Here is a 22,156-nt window from a genome sequence, read left to right on the forward strand (position 1 = left end):
AATAACCTCTTATGAACATCCATTACTGTCACACTTTCCCTTCTCTACTCAGCAATCTACCACTTCAATTATTGCCCCTCATACTCACCACATCAACATTACTTCCACACCTAGCTATCTTTTACCCAAATACCATAGGACAACCCACATCCAATATGACTTCCCCAATCCTAGAAGGCATCCACCTATGCTAAGTAAATACACTAACACTAGAAATCTAACACTACTCCTCTCCCTAAAGGATGGAGATATTCACCCAAACCCAGGTCTAAACACCTCCTCTACCGCTCTACCCTTCAAACCAAACCCCACTGCCAACCTTCTACTTAAAAAAACAGCCAACTCATTCCTAATAGCTCACCTCAACATACGCAGCATTAACAACAAAATAACACAACTTCATGCTCTCTTGGAACTCTATTCCTTTGATATTATCTGTCTAACAGAAACCTGGCTAAAACCTTCAACCAAAGACAACAAAGTCATCCCGCCTGGCTACAATATCTTACGTTTTGACCAGATATCTAAAAAAGGTGGTGGAGTAGCTGTCTTATTCAAATCTGTCTTTCAAATAACCACTTTCCAACAGAAACCACCTCAGGACTCTAATGCTGAGATTCTGATTACCAAACTTCAGGTAAACTCAGTCAAATCTATCTATATTATCTGCATCTATGTCCCTCCAGGAAATAACATTTCTACCATTGAAAACATCCTCTGTAGGCTATCTCTAAACTTACCCCAAGAAACCATTATCCTGGGTGATTTTAACATTGATTGGCAATCCTGCAGCAACAAACACAGTACTACCCATATTAATCTCTATGGGTTTTCACAAACTATTACCTCCCCCACTAGAATTAACAAATCTAATAAAAAAGAAAGCACCTTAGATTGGATACTCGTCAATAATCAACCCCACGCTTATGAAACAGGAGCCCTCCCTGACGATGTAAGTGATCACTTACTAACCTATATTATCAGGCTCAAAGCAAATCCACCCACTCATACCATTACTAGAACAATTAGAACCAAGAAAAACTTCAACTTGGATCTATTTCAAAATGAACTGAAAGCATGCAATTGGTCACCGTTAAAACACCTTTCTCTTGATGAAGCTGTAGATTACTTTAATACTAAGTTTCTAGACATACTCAACCACCATGCCCCCACACGGTCTATTAGAATAAGAACTAAATCTGCTCGTTGGCTCTCTAAAGAAACTAAGCAAAAAATCCATCTCAGAAATTCTGGAACAAATCTCGCTTAACTAAAAACCCTGCTGATCACCAACACTTCAAACAATTGAGAAACGAGACTAAAAAAGCAATATTGACTGACAAAAAAAAACTATTACCTACATTCTCAGAAAACTCACCAGAAAAACCCACAAAAGTTCTGGGCAAACATTAAACAGTTACTTCAGCCCAGTCAATCTATCACACCCAACCCACAAGGTACAGACAAAGAGAACCCCAAGCAAATTGCTAATGACTTTAATACCTTTTTCACTGAAACAATTCAAACTCTTGCCAGTCACCTCTCTAGTCAAAATGCAACTATATCTAATTCTAACTCAAACCCACCACCCCCATTTCTTTTCCAACCTGTCCCAACAGCTTATATTCTCTCCCTCATCCAAAAAACTCAAACCATGTACTCCCTCTGCTGACTTACTACACGCAGAATACTTACAACTAGCAGCCAAATCCATTGCCTAACCTATCTCCATACTAATCAATAGAACCATCACTGAGGGATACGTCCCTAAACTTTGGAAAGTCACTCATATTATTCCCCTTCATAAGGGAGGAAATTCTACTGAACTCTCCAACTATCGCCCCATAGCCCTACTCTCCCCCTTATCTAAGATCATGGAAAGGTGTATCCACAAGCAACTGCTTGACCACCTTCTCCAAAATAACTTGCTTTCTAATACCCAACATGGTTTCAGACCTTGCCACAGTACCACCACTGCCCTCCTTTCTTTTACAAACACCATCAACAACAAACGTAACCTTAACACCCTTTCCTCTGCACTTTTCTTAGACCTGTCCAAGGCTTTTGACATTGAAGAATTTGTATGAGTAGTTGGTGGTTGACAATCTCTCTCACTTGACATTCTACCTATTAAATGGTTCAAGTCCTACTTAACTAACAGACATCAAGCTGTACTCTGGAACTCCACTCTATCTACCCATCTACCAGTTAACATTGGTATCCCTCAAGGGTCCATACTGGGTCCACTCCTGTTTTCTTTATTCATAAATGACCTCCACCAAGCAGTTCCCCAAGCCACATGCATACAATATGCAGACGATTCCAAACTTATTTGCTCAGCCACAACTGTATCAGAACTTCACTCTCTGACACAACACATATTTAACTCTGTTGAACAGTGGTTTACACAACGTTGTCTCCTACTTTACCCAAAAAAAAACTAAACTCCTCCTATTCACACCCACCAATAAATCCCCCCAAATAGACTTTACAATTTTATCTAAAAATGGCATACCTATATCCCAAGATCTTACTACCAAACTGCTAGGCATCACCATCGACAACAACCTTAGCTTCGACACCCATATCAGCAACACCGTGAAAACTATTAATAAAAGAATAGGCTCTCTTTTCAGAATTAAACCCTACTTTACTCCAACTAGAATAACCATTGCCCACTCCCATCTAATCTCTTCCCTTCTCTATGCCTCACTCATATTTACTAACCTGTCAAAACATAATCTTATGAAATTAGAAAACACCTACAATAGCATAACCAGGTTTGCTACAGGTAACCCTTTCAGAACCCACCACTGTATTAATTTAAAGCAACTAGGTTGGCTTGAATTTCAGCAGCAACTGAAAATTAATCAACTAGCCATCGCCCATAAAATACTGTATCAACCTGCCAAAACACCTATTCTATCTACTCTAATTTACCCTTACCATAACCTAAAGTCTCCAAGATCTGCACACAAACCTCTTGTAAACATTGACAAAGCAAATAACAAGGCTGGAGATTCCCTCTTCTCCAATACTGCTGGAAAACACTGGAACCTACTTCCCTCTGAACTAACTACAATTCCTTCCACAACTCTATTTAAAAAGAAACTTAAGCTCTTCCTCAAAACACAGTGGTTGTGCCCCTGTACTAATCCTGACTGACTATCTAGCTCCTGATATATGACTCAACCTTTACCTTTAGAACCCTGCATATACTTCATCCTAACATCTAACGATCTATTTCTCCATCATAGCATTAATTACTTTGTAAAAAAAAAAAATAAAATTCCTTTACTACTAGATGTATTACATGTACATTTTGCTTTTATTCTATTTGAATGTCTACTTGTAACTGTACTTGTACTAATCAATGTCAAATGTACTGCAATTATATACTTTAATAATATGTAAACAGATATTATCTTTATCTCTTTTACTATACATGTATCTGCTTTTTAAGCATGTATTACTTTGATGTGAATTTATTTTAACTGTTTGGAGCTTATCTCCCCGAGCCTCTACTGAAAATGGACATATATCCAGTTAGACTAGCCCGGTCAACAAATGTAAAATAAAAATAAAATGGTGGTGGGTAGGGAATTCAGGCTCTTGCCACTTGGGCTTAAGGTACAGTGTTCAAGCCTGTGGTATTCTCTACCCACCACCATGTATCCTGTGTTCTCTAGCCACCAGTATATAGCAACTTGGGCATCACACACATACACACACACACACACACACACACACACACACACACACACACACACACACACACACACACACGTCCTTCCTCAGCCTGTGGAAATTGCAGTCCAATCCCATTCCAGTCTATGCAGTTGTGGGATATTTGCAGTTAAATGTTGTCTTCTTAATCTGGACTGCTGGTGGGACCCATGTTTGCTTTTATTTTATTTTCTTTTTTGTTTATTTTTATTTACTTTTATTATAGCTGGAGGGGAGGCTGCAGTCCTGCAGCCCAATAGCATGAGCCGTCCCTGAACCCAATACCCTTATACTGGGAGACTAACTACCCCTCCATTTACTGGGAAAATTACTCATGTACCAACACACTTGCTCAATATTTTCTGGAATTCATTATTTCCAGTGCTCTGGACTAACTCATTCTTATACCCACCAGGGGTAGAAACATCCTTGACTTGGTCATTATTAACATGGGCAACCATTGCTTTACACCAGTAATGAACTCCTCCTTGGTCAGATCTGACCACAAGCTAATCACCATGAATATCCACAACCCACCCTCACCCCCCCCCGTAAAGGAAACCACCGTAAAAACTTCTCCAAATCCAATTTTGGGCTTCTAAAAACAGAGGTGGCTAACTTTAACGACTCCCATGCAAATGGAAAATAGGTGCATGACTGCTGAATCATACACCAATGCACTGTATGAGCACATACACAAGTGCATGTAACAAGCCATACCAAACTGAACCAAGATGCTCTCCTCCAAGAAAAGGAAACCAATATGGTGGTCCCCCACTATAAACAAGCTCTACAACAGAAGGAGAAAACTGTTGCAGAAAAGGGTGAATTCCCAAGACTGGAAAAACTCCCTTGTTAGCCTCAGCAAAAAACTGAGATCCATCATCAAATCCTCTAAAGCTATCTACGAAAACAAAATTGCTGCAGATTCTAAAGAAAACCACAAGCCATTCTATAGTTATGTCAAGAATCTACACAGCAATACTCAGATCTGCTCTGAGTTACAGGACAATGGCAATACATATACAGAACCAACTGATACTGCCAACATAGGTTCAGTGTAAACTTTACCCCCCCTTTCATCCCCTAAAGGGCCTATCACAATACCTGAGGAATAAACAAAAAGGCAATGTGGTATACCAGACCTTCCAAATTTATTGTTAGCGCTTTCAGGCATAACAATGTACGACCTTCTTCAGACAAAAAACATGAAAGAAAAAAATTTCTTGGTTTAAATAAGCCACCAACAAGGCAAATATTTGGTCTTTGTGGAATGGAATCTAAAAACAGACTAAGGGTTCTAAAACTATATTCCATGGCATAAAGATTGTAGAAAGTGTGATTTGTAAGATTTAAATTCTTGCATGATTACAAGATGGAACCAGTTCATGGTATGGTATTTGCTAATCATATTGTAAACATTAGAGAAAAAAACTTCCTGGTTAAGTTGCCTTTAGCATGTTTTCCAGATAAGAATAAATGTTTTGTTTGTACAGGGATGTACATTGTGGAACTTCGTTCCACTTATATTAGGTCACCTCCTTCTTGGGGCATCTTTAAGAAAGAATTTGACAGTTAGGTTGGTGAGTCAGTATTTTAAACAAATTTTAGGATAACAAAGTTCCCCACTCAGGAATCATAGAAAAACTCACTAAGCTAGGCATCAACCTCTATATCACTAGGTGGGTTGCAAACTGGCTCACAGATAGAACCCACAGTGTGAAAGTAGCTGACTCAAGTCAGATTGCTGACCATTCATGACTGGAGTTTCACAGGGTTCGGTCCTGGGTCCTCTCCTGTTTGGTATCTACTTCTCTGAAGTCCAGGCCAACATGAAGGGACTCTGACTGGCAAATTCACAGACAATTGCAAGTTGGGTGTCATAATTAACTCCCCAAGTGATGTTGACATCCTACAGAAAGGCTTCACTGAGACCAACGACTGGTGTCAGAACCATGGCCTTAAGCTCAATGCCAAAAAATGTGTTGTCATTCCCTTTGGGAAAAACCCAGTTCCCATGAATTACCACATCGATGGCAGTCCACTGAACATAGAAGGCGTTATAAGAGATCTGGGAACACAGGCTGACAGCAACCTGTCTTTTGACCACCACATTGCCACTGTGGTCAGAAATTCCTTCTATGTGGCACATCTCATTACTAAGGGTTTTACATCTATGAAGAAAGAGGTCATTGTCTCTCTCTCTCTACTCTTCCATCGTTAGGCCAATCATAAAGTACAATGCCCCATTTGACATGTACCTCACTAGACAATGCAACAACTGTAGAGGCCAGAAAAGTACCTCACAAAGAAGATCATAGGCCTTAAACACATCCTATATGGACAGACTCAAAAAACTCCAACTATTCTCTGTCTCATATCGCCGACTTAGAGGTGATCTCTGCTTGACTTACAAAGCCATGTCTAACCCAGCTCTGTTAGAATTGCTACATCTAAAGAAATCCCAATACCTCTGAACTACATGCTCCAGAGACCTTAACCTCATTACCACAATCAACAGACCTCAACCTCATTACCACAATCAACAGAAGAAGCTGGATAGGACAGGTTCATAACCCAGAGGCTGCCCATGCTATGGAATAGACTTCCCATATATGTCAAGCGGAGTGTCTCACTGGTCCTCTTCAAGAGAAATCTTGATGAGTGGATGGCAAATATAAAATTCACCCCGGGGATCATTTCAGTGACTCTGCTCGACAGAAGCAGTGGAAACTAAAGTCAAGTGGCACAATGCCAGGGTAATCCTATAGGCTTGGTTTGTAAAGGCTGCTGGGCCATTAGCCTAGTACACACCTATGAACCTGGTGGCCTGATTTAAGGTACTGAGCTGCCATAAACACTACACTGAGAAGCAAAAGTTGAATTGACATGGTTCATGGTTGAAAAGGACCCAAGGATCAGCCAACCCACCCTCTTAATAAAATAAATAACATACAAGATACTGTTAGTACATATACAGGAGGAGAAGAGGACTGTATTTTGGAATTATGCATTTTGTTCATTATGTTGCATGCAAACTGAAAGCCAAAGGCCTGTATCTGTCTTCTGGCATATGGGATTCAGGAATCATACCCTTTTTCTTTAAAGAAGCAGATCGGTCAGTACAAAAACCTCTGTGCTTACCTCTGAAAAAAGAACTTAATGCCTAGCAAGCATAAACAAACATCTAGCAAGTATAAACAAAAGCAGCAATAATAATAATAGTAAGAACAATAATAATAATAGTAACAATAATAGAACAATAACAATAACAGTAAAAATAATAGTAAGAACAATAACAATAACAGTAACAACAATAGTAAGAACAATAATAATAGTAACAATAATAGTAAGAACAATAACAATAACAGTAACAATAATAGTAAGAACAATAATAATAGTAACAACAATAGTAAGAACAATAACAATAACAGTAACAATAATAGTAAGAACAATAATAATAATAGTAACAATAATAGAACAATAACAGTAACAATAATAGTAAGAACAATAACAATAACAGTAACAATAATAGTAAGAACAATAACAGTGACAATAACAGTAATAACAATAATAATAATAGTAACAATAATAGTAAGAGCAATAATAATAATAGTATTCTCTCACCACAAGCATTACACAAAGCACATCAAGGTATCTTTATTATGATAGTCTCTGAAGTTGTGAGTTCTCTGACATCTATAACAACTAAAGACTTTGTAAAACTGATGAAAAATGTACTTTTTTATTTCATTAGTTAATTTCCTATCTTTTTCTGATGTACAAAATAATAACTACTTTAGAAACTTTTGTCCTTTCTCTGAGCTTGTTCATTGATATTCTGTTTTAGTCAATTTACTGTTGTTGAAGAAGAAGACTGTTGCTCCTTGGTCTGTGAGAAAATGCTAGTATTTAACAAACACTAGTTTTCAAAACATGTACCAACTGACAATAAAAACTACTGTGTTTATGACACACAGCAATAGGCAATAACTTGGTAAAATGCTCATGTTTATGTCTTTCAAATTCAAAATAGGCTGTAGAACAAATCTTTATTTATGGACCTTTCTATCTCACCTTATCCACTCATGTTAATGACATTTAACTTTTGAAAAATTACTTTTAAATGTACTTGTCAGGCCTGATTCAGCAAAAATACACTAAGGATCTCTTCTCTGTCTTAGCTTGCTCTGAGCTATTAGAAGGACACTTGGTAAGACATTCTCTCTCTTGGCATCTTAGTGCAGCTTTTCCTTGTTTTGGTTCATGTTGTCAATAATAGCCTGATTGCACTCTGTCAGGCAAGCGGCATGGTTTGCTGTGCAGTTAAGAACATGGCAAAACATGCAATTTATTAAAAATAAAAGCACCCCCAGTGATTTTAGGTTTAATACTTTTAGCTGCATCATAGAGTAGCTACACCATACATGCTGACCTATATACTCTGTGCAAAAAATGTAAGTTGCATGTTGACATTCTCATAGTTTAACGCTGAGGTATACAGGAGGATCGACACTGTAGATTGTCCTCTTTTCAAAGTCACTTGCTTTGAATGAATAGGTAGGTAAGGGTAAACAACTTGTGTAGAGTTGCTTTCTATTTATGCTTAGCACATTGATATTTTGTAGAAATGAGACAGGTATGTTTCCTAGTACTGAGCTAACAATACTCCGACTAAAATCAGTCTTTTGTTAATGCTGTTTGAATGTCCATTAATTAAGGCTTCTGTGCTCACTTTGAAAAATTCTTCATTCATTCATTTGCATTTTTGACAATCATGTTTGTCCAACATGAGCAGGTCTATTTTCATTAGAGGTCTGAGGAAAAGCTCAGCATGAAACACTATAAATAACACAATGTGAATTCATAAAGATGTATTTCCAAAAGGCCGCTGCAGATAAAACATAATAAAATTAACTACAGAAATTTACTAAAAGAAAGGTAATTTAAACAAACAGAAAAATTATGTACAGGAAGCGATCAAAGTTGACAGACATTAAATAATAAATGCAGTATCAAGCCAAGTGGTTGAAAAACTTCATATCATGCTGCCCAAAATGTTCAAAACAATTCAGGCAAGATCCTTGTTCAAAAGAAACATCATAGAAGGCTTTTAAAGATGCACATAACAACTATGAAAAGAAGCGTCCTGTGTATAACTGAGCATGTTAAAGTAACAGCAGCAAAGATAAGAGGAACAAAATGGTACTGTTACAAATCTGACAGTGACACAGGTAGATGTGTTGGGTAAAGAACCCAGTAGTTCATTTGGCAAACAACATAAATGTACATAAAACACCAGCAGTTTCATGCTGTACAGTTAAGGAAGCCACATACAGAGCCCAGGCTCACACCATGCTAGGAGTACTAACTTGGAAGCAGTTATAGGGAGTGGGTAGCTTAGGCAGTAGCAGTGGGGCTCACCAATGACACGAATGTTTAAGTAATTAAACTACAACAACAGATGCCTTTTTGTGGAACAGTTATGCATAAGTTAACAGTATCATGCAAGTTAATATACAGGATTAATCATTCACTCGTGGTAATGTTTTATGTTAAAATGCTCTGTTTTTCCACCTTCACTGCATTGCTTCCTAAGACCACAACCACATCTGTCAGTGGCTCATTCACCTCATAACTCTACTCTGTGATTCTTTTTATGTCCATTCTTAGTCATGACTTTTACTACCAAAATCAGACTGAAAATCCCAAAGAATTAACAATATGTTTTATGTACATAATGTACATGGTTTGGCAATAGATATAAATGAAAAAGAAAACAGTTATCATAATACCTGGCCTCTAAGGAGCTCATATGCCATTATCCCTAGAGACCACCAGTCAACAGGAAATGAGTAGCCAGTTCTTTCTTCTTTCGGTTGAAATATTTCTGGTGCTAGAATGCAAAAAATAGTATCATATTAATATTGTACTCAGGAAAGCGGTTTAAAAAATGAAGGGCAGCATAGATAGAAATATTCCTGCAGTGGCTATACTCTGTAGTATGTAAATAAATCAGAATCAGATTCAGAATTAGAAACACATTCATTGGTCAAGTATGTGCACATACAAGGAACTTTACTCAGGTTTCAATGACTATCCAAGTACAAATTACATAAACGACATACATACAACTATTAAAAACAGGACGAGAAATGTGAATATGCATACATGTATACATACAAAGTGCAACTCAGTGCAAGAAATACTGAAATGAACTCTGAAAGAAACAAGTATTAACAATAAGTGAACAATACTGCAGAACCCTCGGAGGCTTGGGAAAAAGAATGCCCGGCCTAATAAGCTGAATTAACCATTTATGAACTTGATGACTTGTGGGAAAAAAACTGTTCTTATATCTGCTTGTTTTGGTGCATATTAATGTATAATGCCTGACTGAGGGAAATAGTTCAAACAGATGGTGGCCTGGATGTGAAGGGTCGGTACTGATTTTCCCTGTCTGTTTCTTGACTGTAATAGTACAGGTCATGTAAGGAGGGCAAACTAGCACCAGTGATATTTTCAGCAGACCTGACTATTCCATGTACCATATTTTTTTTGTGTTTAGACACAGATCCAAACCACACTGTTATAGATGAGCAGAGAACAGACTCATTGACTGCTGAGTAGAACTGAATCAACAGCTCCAGTGGGAGGTTGAACTTCCTCAACTGTCGCAGAAAGCACATTTGCTGTTGTGCCTTTTTTATGATGGACCCTGCATTGGTCTCCTACTTCAAGTCCCGGGAGATTACAGAGCCCCAAAACTTGAAGAGTTCCACAAGTGACACAGCCATATTAAATATAAAGGGGGGTGATATTGTAGTAAAACTCCTGTCATCTCTACAGTTTTAAGAGTGTTCAGCTCCAGATTATTCTACCTGCACCAAAGGACCAGCTGCTCAACCTCCCATCTGTATGCAGACTCATCATCATTCCTGATGAGCCCGATGATAGTTGTATCATCTGCGTATTTAGTAAGTTTGACAGAGGGGGTCCTTAGAGGTGCAGTCATTAGTGTAGAGGGTGAATAGCAATGTGGAGAGCACACATCCCTGGGGACTCCTGTTTTGATTATGCGATAGCTAGATATAAATTTCCCCAGTTTCACTTGCTGTTTCCTATTGGTCAGAAAATTGGCAAGCCATTGACAGGTGGAGGCAGGAGTGGAAAGCTGTGAGACTTTCAAGTGAAGAAGTTCTGGAATTACTGCATTAAATGCAGAGCTGAAGTCCACAAACAGAATCCTTGCATATGTCCCTGGGTTGTCAAGATGTTGTAAGATATATTACAATCCTATATTAACTGCATTATGGTTTGAAGCATAAGGGAACTTCATAAAGCTCTAGTGATTTATTAAAACTTCGAGTAAAAACAGGAGCCAGTTGATCAGCACAGATTTTTAAACAAGAGGGTGAAACCCCATCTGGGTCTGCCTCTTTCTTAGTGTGCTGTCTTAAAAAAATTACACATATCCTCCTCAGAGACAATTAATGCAGGATGAATGTGAGAATGTGTGAAAGAGAGACTCATATAAGTCTGAACAAAGACAGCTGGCACAGTGTCATTCATAGCCTTAGGTTATCAAACCTGCAGTAAAAAGCATTCAAGTCATCAGCCAACTGGTAATTAGCTGCAGTGCAGGGGGATGGTTTCCTGTAGTTTGTAATACTTGCAAACTTTTCCCCACTGATGCAGGATCACTGGCTAAAAATGTTTTTTTTTCAGTTTTTCAGAGTAGCTCTTTTCAGTCACTTTGATTTCTTTCATCAGTGTGTTCCTTGCCCGTCTAAAGAGTGCACTATTCCCATTTCTACAGGCATCTTCCTTGGCTTGACAACGCTACTAAAGTTTAGCAGTAAACCAAGGTGTTCTGTTGTTAATTATAACATACATAAAAATAAATACAATAAAAAAAGAAACTAATGAACAATGCTTTGACAGTTTAACTTATTAAAAAGCAGCCATTACTGTTTAACTATTATTACCCAGGTAGCACTGGCATGGGTAATATACAACAATTTTGAAAGCCAGCATTAATTTAATCTACGTAAAATGCAGACACGTATGTGAAAGTTAACACATTAGTCATATTGTGTCAACTAGCCATGTTACGTTAAAACCGACACATGTCGATTCTCGTCATCTATGTTTTTCTTGCAGTACCTGAACATTGCATTTAGGCTTTATGTGAGCTTTTCACAGCATAATATTAAATTTTTGAAGACAGACATAAGTATATCTGAACTCTAATAAGCCCTCTTCAGCAAAAAATAGCCCAAATCTCAGTTTCAAGGCCCACCACTGCATCTGTCTTTGCTCCCATTGTAGCAAAAACTAAATTAATCCAAAATCACAAAAAAAAAAACAATATCCTGGTAAAATCTACAGTAGGGTAGGGATATGTCTCCATTCAATAACATCAACATCTGGTGCAGAGACGTAAAGCTATGAGACATGGCAAAGGAGGCTGCAGGAGGTTAAGTAATATAATGGGATGGGGAAGGAGTATGCGACCACACCCCTGCTGATCTACTGTGATTGTAACCTCAAGTTAAGGTGGTTCTTAAAGATGAATAATGATGAAAGGGACCTGACAGAGGTAGGACGTTTGTTCCACAAACAACTACAAACCCTACTAACCACATAAACCTCCATGGGTTCTCTCAATTAATAACCACTCCAACTAGAATCCACAAACCTAATAAAAAAGAAACAACTCTAGATTGGATCCTTATTAACAACCACCCTGACATCTACACACCAGGAACTCTTCCAGATAATATTAGTGACCATATGCTCACATATGTTATTAGACAAAAATTGCATATCCCAACTACACATAAACTCAAGACATCCCGCTCAAAAAAATTCTTCAATCCAGAAAAGTTCCTGGCTGAATTAAAAGCATGTGACTGGTCACCACTGACTCACCTTGAACTTAATGAGGCAGTGGCCTACTTTAATACAAACTTTCTACAGATCCTTGACTATCATGCTCCCATTCACTCTACTAGGATAAGATCCAAAACAGCACCATGGTTAACTAGACAAAGCGAAGAATAAAATGGTCCTGAGAAATAGAATGTGGGCTAAATGGAGAGCTACCAAATGTCCATCAGATCACCTCCTCTTTAAACAATTAAGAAATGCTACTAAGAAAGATACTCTTACAGACAAAAAGGAATTTTATCTACACCTTCAACAATCCACTCAACATACCCCTCAAAAGTTCTGGTCAAGTATTAACACACTTCTTAAACCAGGACATCCAACTACTCCTACCCCTTCAGGCTTTAACCTTAACAATTCCACCAAGATCCCTGATGCCCTTAACAAATATTTTACAGAAGTCATTCAAACCCTGGCTAATTCATTACCCTCATCCACAGTTAACTTGACAAATACCCCTAGCACCTCCTTGAATGCCTTTCACCTTCAACCTGTAGCTACATCTCTTATTTACAAACTTCTCAAGAAACTTAAACCTTGTACTCCATCTGCTGATCTACTACCATCCGAATACCTACAAATTGCTGCAGAAGCTATAGACTACCCCATATCCATACTTATTAATAGGACTATCTCTGAGGGGAAAATTCCCACCATATGGAAAATATCTCATATAATTCCTCTACATAAAGGTGGCTCCTCTACTGAATTCTCAAACTTTCGACCTATTGCCTTACTCTCCCCATTAGCAAAGATTATGGAAAGATGCATACACAAACAATTTCTCAACTATCTTCTACAAAACAGATTACTAGCCAATTGTCAACATGGTTTCAGACCTTCCCATAGCACTACAACTGCCCTCCTCTCTTTCACAGACACCATAAATAACAATAAAACAACAATCTTTTTTCCTCTGCTCTATTTCTAGACTTGTCAAAAGCTTTTGACATGGTTAACCATAACATACTTCTTGATAAACTAAATCAATATTCTCTTGGCTCACAAGCACTTCAATGGTTTAGGAGCTATCTCCAAAACAGGCAACAAGCAGTGCTATGGGAAAACAACCTTTCTTCCTTACTACCAGTAAACATTGGAGTTCCTCAAGGCTCTATTCTAGGTCCCCTTCTTTTTCTTTATTTATAAATGACCTACACATGAATACACCTCAAGCCATCTGCATTCAGTATGCTGATGACTCAACTTTAATCTGTTCTGCTAATAATGTGTCCTCCCTCCAGTCCCTCACCCAAACAGTCTTCCACAATGTAGAAAAGTGGTTTATGGAACACTCCCTTCTTCTTAATGCCAAAAAAACAAAACTTCTTCTCTTCACTCCTACTCACAAATCTTCCACACCTTTCTTTACCATCTCCTCTAATAATGCTACTTGTATTAACCCAGATATGACCACTCGCCTACTAGGTGTAACTATTGATAACCGTCTTAATTTTGATGACCATATTAACAACACCATTAAATCAGTTAACAAAAAATAGGTACTCTCTACCGAATTAAACCCTTTCTTACCACAGCAGCTAGAAAGACCATTGCCCAGACCCACCTGATCTCTACCGTTTTCTATGCCACTGCTATATATACTAACTTATCAAAGAATAACTTGACCAAACTCTCTACCTGTTATAATAGTATATCTAGATTCATTTCAGCTACTCCCTTTAGAACTCACCATTGTCTCAACCTCTTGCAACTTGATTGGTTAGAACTAAATAACCACTTACTCTATCAGCAACTACTTATCGTTCATAAGTCTCTTCACTACCCAGAAGCTACCCCAAGCCTTACAAAACTTATCTCACCTTATAAGAACCTAGCTACTCTACGCTCTGCTAATAAACTTCTAGTAGCCTCTACTAAATCATACAATAAAGCTGGTGACTCATTATTTGCAAACTCTGTTGGGAAAATCTGGAATCAGCTCCCTCAAGAAATAACTAACCTAAACTCCACACCCTATTCAAAAAACACATCAAAGAATATCTTAAAACTCAGTGGCTTTGTCCTTGTACTAAACCCGACTGAAATTACTTCTCCCTTTCTCCTACCTTCCCTCACTATCCCCTAACTGTCCCTCTAAATTATATAACTAATTGATGCCAGCTACTTCTTTTATATTACATTTAAAACAATTTGTTTTATCTTCCTTCTGCATGTTTGACCATCTTGTGATATTTTCTTATAAGTTATTATTATGCTAACTTTAGTATGTTGCATTCCGGAAATTTGTATTGTTAACCAGCTGTCTTTGGTTAACTTGCCTTGTGCTTGCTAACTGTTTTTTTGATTGTTACATTCTTACACAAGCCTACCATTGTACTTTTGTAATCTGCTTTGCTTTTTTGCTGTAAATTGTTTTCGTACTTCATGAAATTGGAGCTTTTCTCCCCGGGCCTCTACTGAAAACGGATATATGTCCAGCTAGACTAGCCCGGTCAACAAATGTAAAATAAAAAATAAATAAATAAATAAATCTGCTATATAATGATTCACCATGATAATTTCAAGCCTTTGCTACTTTTAATAGGAATGGATGACTTGAAATTCTTATATGGCTGATACCAGTGTAGGACTCTCATGTAAGGAGGAGCTTCCTATTGAAAGTAAAATCCTGAGTTTCAGTGAAGCTAAATTTAAATGATTGGTCACATTCAGTTATGAGCTTTTAGCATACTACTTTCTGTAGTCCTGGATTTGTTTCTCTTTGACACCTGTGTAACTAAGCAAGTCACTTAACCACCTACTCCTCTGGAGCAATTTGGAAAAATTGAGCTTAAGGTCATCAATGGTCTCCTGATCGCATAGATTCATAGACTGTTACTAGGCTAATGACCCAATGGGGGCCTTTCTAAGCCTAGCCATGTCTTCCTGAAAGAATAGTGATGCCCTGTATCCAAGCAGGACACTGAGGGCCAGGCATTTAAAATCTAACTCTGTCCTTAAGGGAGATGTATGCCAGACCCAGTGTAAATTTCTTATTCTCCATCCACTGGTCTAGGTTGTACATAAATGAGCAATGGGTGAACTCAGCTTCACATGGATAGCAAGCCTGTTCCATAGGAGGTGCAATCTCTGATTATATATATGTCTCTCCAGCATGTTGTGTTTAAGTCACAGACAAAAATCAAATACCTAGCTTTTGTATTTCTGGTACCCTTTGACTTACGAATATGTAGCAAATTCATAAGTGTGGGGTTTCTGGATGCCTTGTAAGCAAGGAATAGATCACACCTCAGCAATCTATAGGAGACTGATTAGAGGAAAAGGGCATTAAGGTGCTCTGCATGAAGCAGGTTTGTTACATCTTGTATTTTTTTTTTTACAAAACCTCTGAGATCGCACTTGTTGCCTGGTCAGGTACATACCAAAGGAAGCATTATACTCTATGACTGGTCTGATAAGGGTGAAGTACAGTGAGATAATGACATCTTTGGACCTAGATGCCATACCCTTACTTATAAATTGCACAATGTAAAAGAATTTCCTCATCACTGTGGTCACATGGTGGTTGAAGGTAAGGCTACTGCCTACATAGGTTCATAGGTAGGTACTAGGCTATTGACCCTGGGGTCTATATAAGCCTGGCCAAAAAAGTTCCCTGGCTTTTGCCACCCAAGAAAGTTATTTTCCTTTGCCCCTGTCTAGCAGACCCACAGAAGTGATCCCCAGGGTGGATTTCCTATTTCCCATCCAATTGTCGAGATTTTTCTTAAAGAGGGCTAATGAGGAGCTTTGCTTGACATGACTGGGTAGTCTGTTCCAGAGCATGGGAAGTCTCTGGGACAGGAATCATCCCTCCAGCATGTTCTGTTTATTGTGGTGGCAACGTTTAGGTCTCTGGAGTGTGTGGCTTGTAGGGACAGGGGTTTCTTTAAGTGTAGGATGTCCAACAGATCTGGGTTTGACATGGCTTTGTATGTTAGGCAGAGGTCACCTCTGAGTATGTGATAAACGATGGAATAGAGCTGGAGTTTTTTGAGACGGTCTGTATATGGCATCTGTTTGAGGCCGGTAATCCTCTTAGTACATGCTTAGCCAATTCCCTGACCACTGGCTCAACTCTTAGGGGTGTATTATCAACATGGTAATTAGCATGGATGGTTGACTTCCCAAAGGGTACAATCATGCATTTCTTAGCATTAAGTTTAAGACCATGGATTTGGCAGCATTTCTAAGTCAGAGGCAGACCTTCTGGAAGAATGCTAGTGTCTGCACGGGAGTTGATGATAACCTCCAGATTGCAATCATCTGCAAACTTAGTTGGACATAAACATTCAGCATCTGTTTCCGTTTAAGAGAAATATATGCCAAAAACGAGCAGGCCCAATGCTGAGCCCTGGGTAGAGGTGGCCTCACTCTTGGTCCTATCAGTGAGCCCACTGTCTATCCAGCGGGTGATAAAAGGGTTTATACCTAAATTACTGAGCTTTTCTATAATTCCTGAGTGAGGTGTTGTATCAAAAGCCTTGGCCAGGTCGAGGTAAGGTCTCTGCACAGTCTTACCTTCATCCAATGCACTGGTGACCCTCTCAAAAAAATCCATCCCATTTAATATGCATGACCTTCTTTAACAAAGTCAAACTGTGATGTGTCCAGGGTTTGCAGATTACCTATGTCCTCATTTATCATATCCATGATGATTCTTTCCATGACTTTACCTATGATTTTGGTAAGACCTTTGGGGCTGTAATTACTTGGATCAGTGGTAACTACCTATGAACCTATATAAATGTTTTGGAATCTGTTAACAGGCAAGCACTAGCAAATTAATTAGTATATTTAAATACAGGAGGAAAAGTTGGATTAAAAATACTATGTTGCATACCATAAGAGACAGAAGGCCTTAGAGAGATCTTTGCTAGTAAAATGGTGGGTACATTTTTTTATTTTAGCCATAGCAATAACAAATGTTTTTCCTTTTCTTACTCAAACTATAGAGTTGCCAAGCTAAATAAACCTGTTTTATGAAATACTTAAGTCAATTTATAGGTAAAACCCTGAAACGAGTGGTTATTTTGAATGATTTGGTAGCTAGACAGATTTTGATAGCAGGAGATGATGAAACTCTTCTCACCAATTCAGCTCCATCATGATAAGTCATGATGATCATCAATGCAGAAACGTGGGAATTAGCAAAGCCAGGGCACTGACTGGTGGTGGGTCTGGGATGATGCATCAGCCTGGTTCTGCACTGAAAAGGTTTGGAAATGGAGAATCAAGAGCCTTTCTGGACACCCTGGCAGAATGACTGGAACAATAGTGGCAACACAGAACACCAGATGGGGCTGTTGTTTAAGGACAGTTCAGTAAATAACGGGTAGGTTAAAACACTACAGTTTTGATAGCACATAACTATATCAGTTATTTCTTTGGGTGAATCAGAATGAAAATACAAACAAGCAACAAGCAGATGTTGACAATTATTATCTACAACATCAGGTATAATGCAGATAAAATGAGAGAATTTTGGTGGGTACACAAATAATACAGTAGTGAAAGTCTCACTACAAAGGATGGCTATGCCTTTCGGTAGGAGCAGGCCAGTCTGAGGACTCCATAAGAAGACACTCTTATAATCAAACACATGGCTATGAAGCCATGCCTTAGAAATGTCTAATAACAAGAGGGCTATATAAAAGCATCCAGGAGTGAAGGAGGGAATGTTTTAAGCATATTTTAGAGGTATACCATGAAACATCAGTATGTAAGATCTGGTAGGATATGGGTAAAAAAAAAAAAAAAAAAAAAAAAAAAAGGCCAGGATTTTGCTGGCTATTACAAGGCAATTAAAACAGAGTAGAAATACAGGTAAGGCATGGCTTGAGTGGAAACAGTATCTGAACAGGGAGAGTTGAGATTCATATGAACAAAATGATAGAACACTTCAGTTGGTTCATGACATTGTTTGTCGGGATGGCAGACAGCAGCAGGGGAGTAGGAGTATTGTTAAATGTAGGGTATCTCAGTAGGGTTAGGCTATGTGGCATCATGCCATTGAAGGAGAAAGAAAGACAGAGCAGAGAAACAGAATGCAGCGGAGCAAGAAGCTACAAACAAAAATACATTATGTTGAATGAATAGATGAGCTGAGGAAGTAAAGAGGGGGAAAGAATAGACAGATGGTGGAAAACAAGGACACAGGTTGGTAATATAGACTGTAGAAATTGGGTGAGAGACCTGCTTGTTTGTTTTGGTGCAAATCAAGTAATAAAGTAGGACAGAAGTTGAATGAATTGGGGAAGAGAAGAAATATAGCAACCAAATAAGTGCTAAGAGCAAGTAGAATGAGGAGATACAGAAAGAAATAACAAAATAATGTACACATGATATACCTATAGAGATAAATCAGGCAGATCAAAAAAGACAAATTCCAAAAGTAATAAAAATTCACCAGAAACACAATAGTACAATGCTTAAAAATCTTTAAAAACACTAGCAATTTAGATACTCTCGCATAAAGCTTTATCAGGCATAAAATCATTCCAAAGAAAAAAATCACATATTATAACACAGTTCATCTTGACTTTAGACCACTGAGGTCAGTTCAGGAGCTTGTTGATATTACTTCAATCCCTCTTTTAATGGATATTGATTCTGGAGCCATTCTGGGTGAAAATGTTACCAGATGTTGATACTCTACAACAATTTAGAGTTAACTTGGACTTATTTGAACAAAAAGCACAAATGCTTAAATGTCTGTAATGTCTCCACTTCATGGCATATCTCCAATAAAAGGTTGTGCCAAGGGGTTTTCGTATATTGAAGACGCCCACTTACTGTGACAAATACCCTGAGTCACTAAAACAATGGCAAGCTATTAATCTTAGCTGCTCACTGGAGTATATGCAAGCCATGAATTTATACTTTGAGCCAATCGAACAAGAATTAAAAATTGAAGTGGAGTGGCTATATAATGAACTTGTTGCTAACATTGAACAGAATATTCAGTCTAGCCTCTTATGCAAAACAATAGATCGCATTTTAGTTTCTGAGAATAGATTTACTGAAACCAAGAAACACAAGTAAAAAAGGGACCTCGATGGTTTCAAACTTGGTAACGTATTTGTATGGTCCAGTACAAAGAGAGGAACCATCACACATTATCAGGAACAATTGGGCAAAATTCCAAAATCACCTGTAGCAGAACCACACATCTCTTTTCATAAACAACCTATTATAGACCTGAACATAGTTTCAGCTCTTGATCCAGTGGATTTTACCCAATTACAACAACAACCACTTCCTATACCAGAGCCAAGAATCAGAACCAAAAGTTATTGGAGCAACATGACAGGCAGGAAGGCAAGCCGGCATCCAATCACCAGAAACCAGACAAGAAATTAACTGATAAACTGTTTTTCACTTTATCTCAATATGTTTTGACTAATACTGAAACTGATGTACTGAGCAAGGGTCTCACTTTCATACCAGCAAGATCTCTGGATACTGCACAGACCCTTATTGAATTTAAGTATTTTATTAGGCCACTTAATTTAAAAATCTTATTTGGAGACGAAGGTGGGACTGAATCAGAGGTAACTAGATGGTGAAGTACTTTATTATCGACTAGTAACCATATGATAAAGCCTTTGATAAAGCTGGTGAACATGAGATATAGGAATTTTGTAAGACTAGACATAAAAAAACTATATTACAATTTATCATATGAGCAACTGCAAGCAATTAACTTGCAGGTAAATAATTGTCATACAGTAATTCAGAATGCAGATAAGGGTGAAGGTGTTGCAGTGTTGTTTGCTGATTTTTATGTAAACAATATGCTATGTAGGCTAGATAACATTGATGAATATGTAAAAATTACAAAAAGAGAAAGTATGGGGGTGATTAGAAGAAAATGCTTTGTACGACATGCACTTAACAAGGGCAGATAGATGTGGAATTATTATGTTATTTTCAAGTCACTGCCCCAAGAATTTCATTAATTTATGGAATCCTCAAGATTCATAACTCACTTACCAAGCCACTAATGAGGCCAATAGTTTCAGCTCGTGGATGGGTCACTGAACCCTTATCCAAGTATTTAGATAAACAATTCAAAGCTGGCTTTGAAAATTGTAACACTATTATTTATTTTTTATTTTACATTTGTTAACAGGGGGTATCTGAATGAGCCGAAAAGGCCCTTTTTCAGCAGAGGCTCAGGGAGAAAAGCTCCACATAGAAAAATTACAGATACAGACATTTAGTTATTTAGACATGATCAGTATACACACAAATGACAAAAGACATGCTTTTACAGTGGTATGCAGCACATCAACAGTTACAGTGGAGAGAACAAACAAAAAATATTAATTTAATAATAATAAAGGTAATTCATAGATTTGTGGTGTACAGCTGAAATTTGGAAAATAGGTAGAATACATACATAGTACACAGGTACAGTACATACATTGTAGATTAGCCAGTGTTTGTGAGTAAGACTGAATACTATTATCAAGTACTCTAGGTTTAGTATGTATACCTTATCCACTTTCACTAGCCTGGGGAGCAATCATGGCACTGCCACCTTTGCTTGAGATGTTGCCTGCTGAGATATTTAAATGAGGCTTTGGACGATGTGTTTTGAATGCTATTGGGGACAGAGTTCCATTTTTTAGCCACTGAACTACTATATAGTACATCTCCAAAGCTACTGTAGCTGTTGGTGACTTCTAGTAGTAGTTTGGTTGATGATCTAAGAGGCCGTTTGGCTGAGTGATGTTGTACTAGGTTTTTGAGGGCAGGACACTTTTTGGGTTGGTAATAGATCGAATGACAGAGGCACAGCTGATTGTAGATTAGGAGGTTGGGCAGTTCAAGCCAGTGGAGCTGTCTCAAAGCAGTACAGTGATGAGTTCTATATGAGCAATTTGCAGCAAAGCGGGAAATTCTATTATAGCAGGCGTCCATTTTGCTTAGTTCAGTTTTGTTGAGATTAGTCAGAATGGGAGATGCATAGAGTAGGGTGGATAGAAGTTGGGAGCGGGCAATGGCTGATCTTGTGTTGTTGGTAAGAAATAGTTTGATACAGTAGAGTGATCCCAGTTTGGCATGTACTTTTTTAATAGTTAAGTTGATATGCCTATCAAATTTTAGGTGGAGTCTATGGTTATTCCCAATAGCTTAGCCTGTGCCACTGGAGCGATTGGAGTAGCATTTGTGGAGTAGATAGTGAATTGACTGTTATCAGTGTTTTTGATAGAACTGGTTATAATCATAAGCTGAGTTTTCTTTGGATTAAGGATAAGTGGGACTTTGGTAAGGTAGTTTTCAACATCAGAGAATGCTAGTTGTGTTGTTTGCAGGAGGGTGGGAATGTTTTGTGCAGCACAGATTAAGGTAGTGTCATCTGCATACTGAATGATAGATGCATGCTGTGTGGAGGCATGGAGGTCATTTGTGAAGAAATTGAATAGTAGTGGTCCTAAGATAGAACCCTGTGGGACTCCTATAGTTA

At 38.1% G+C, this 22,156-nt stretch overlaps 1 protein-coding gene across 3 annotated transcripts in view; it reads right to left on the minus strand.

Moving 5' to 3' along the window:
* The window catches only part of LOC122799824 (serine/threonine-protein kinase 32A-like), a 1,819,471-nt gene that overhangs the window by 440,117 nt on the left and 1,357,198 nt on the right, over positions 1-22,156 (minus strand). For all 3 annotated transcript variants that reach the window (XM_044069142.1, XM_044069143.1, XM_044069141.1), the window contains exon 8: positions 9,522-9,622. In XM_044069142.1, coding sequence (XP_043925077.1) covers positions 9,522-9,622 — 101 coding nt within the window. The remainder of the gene's footprint in view (positions 1-9,521; positions 9,623-22,156) is intronic.

The sequence above is a fragment of the Protopterus annectens genome, chromosome 4.part0, assembly GCF_019279795.1.
Source record: "Protopterus annectens isolate FY-2018-M chromosome 4.part0, PAN1.0, whole genome shotgun sequence".
NCBI classification, from domain to species: domain Eukaryota; kingdom Metazoa; phylum Chordata; order Ceratodontiformes; family Protopteridae; genus Protopterus; species Protopterus annectens.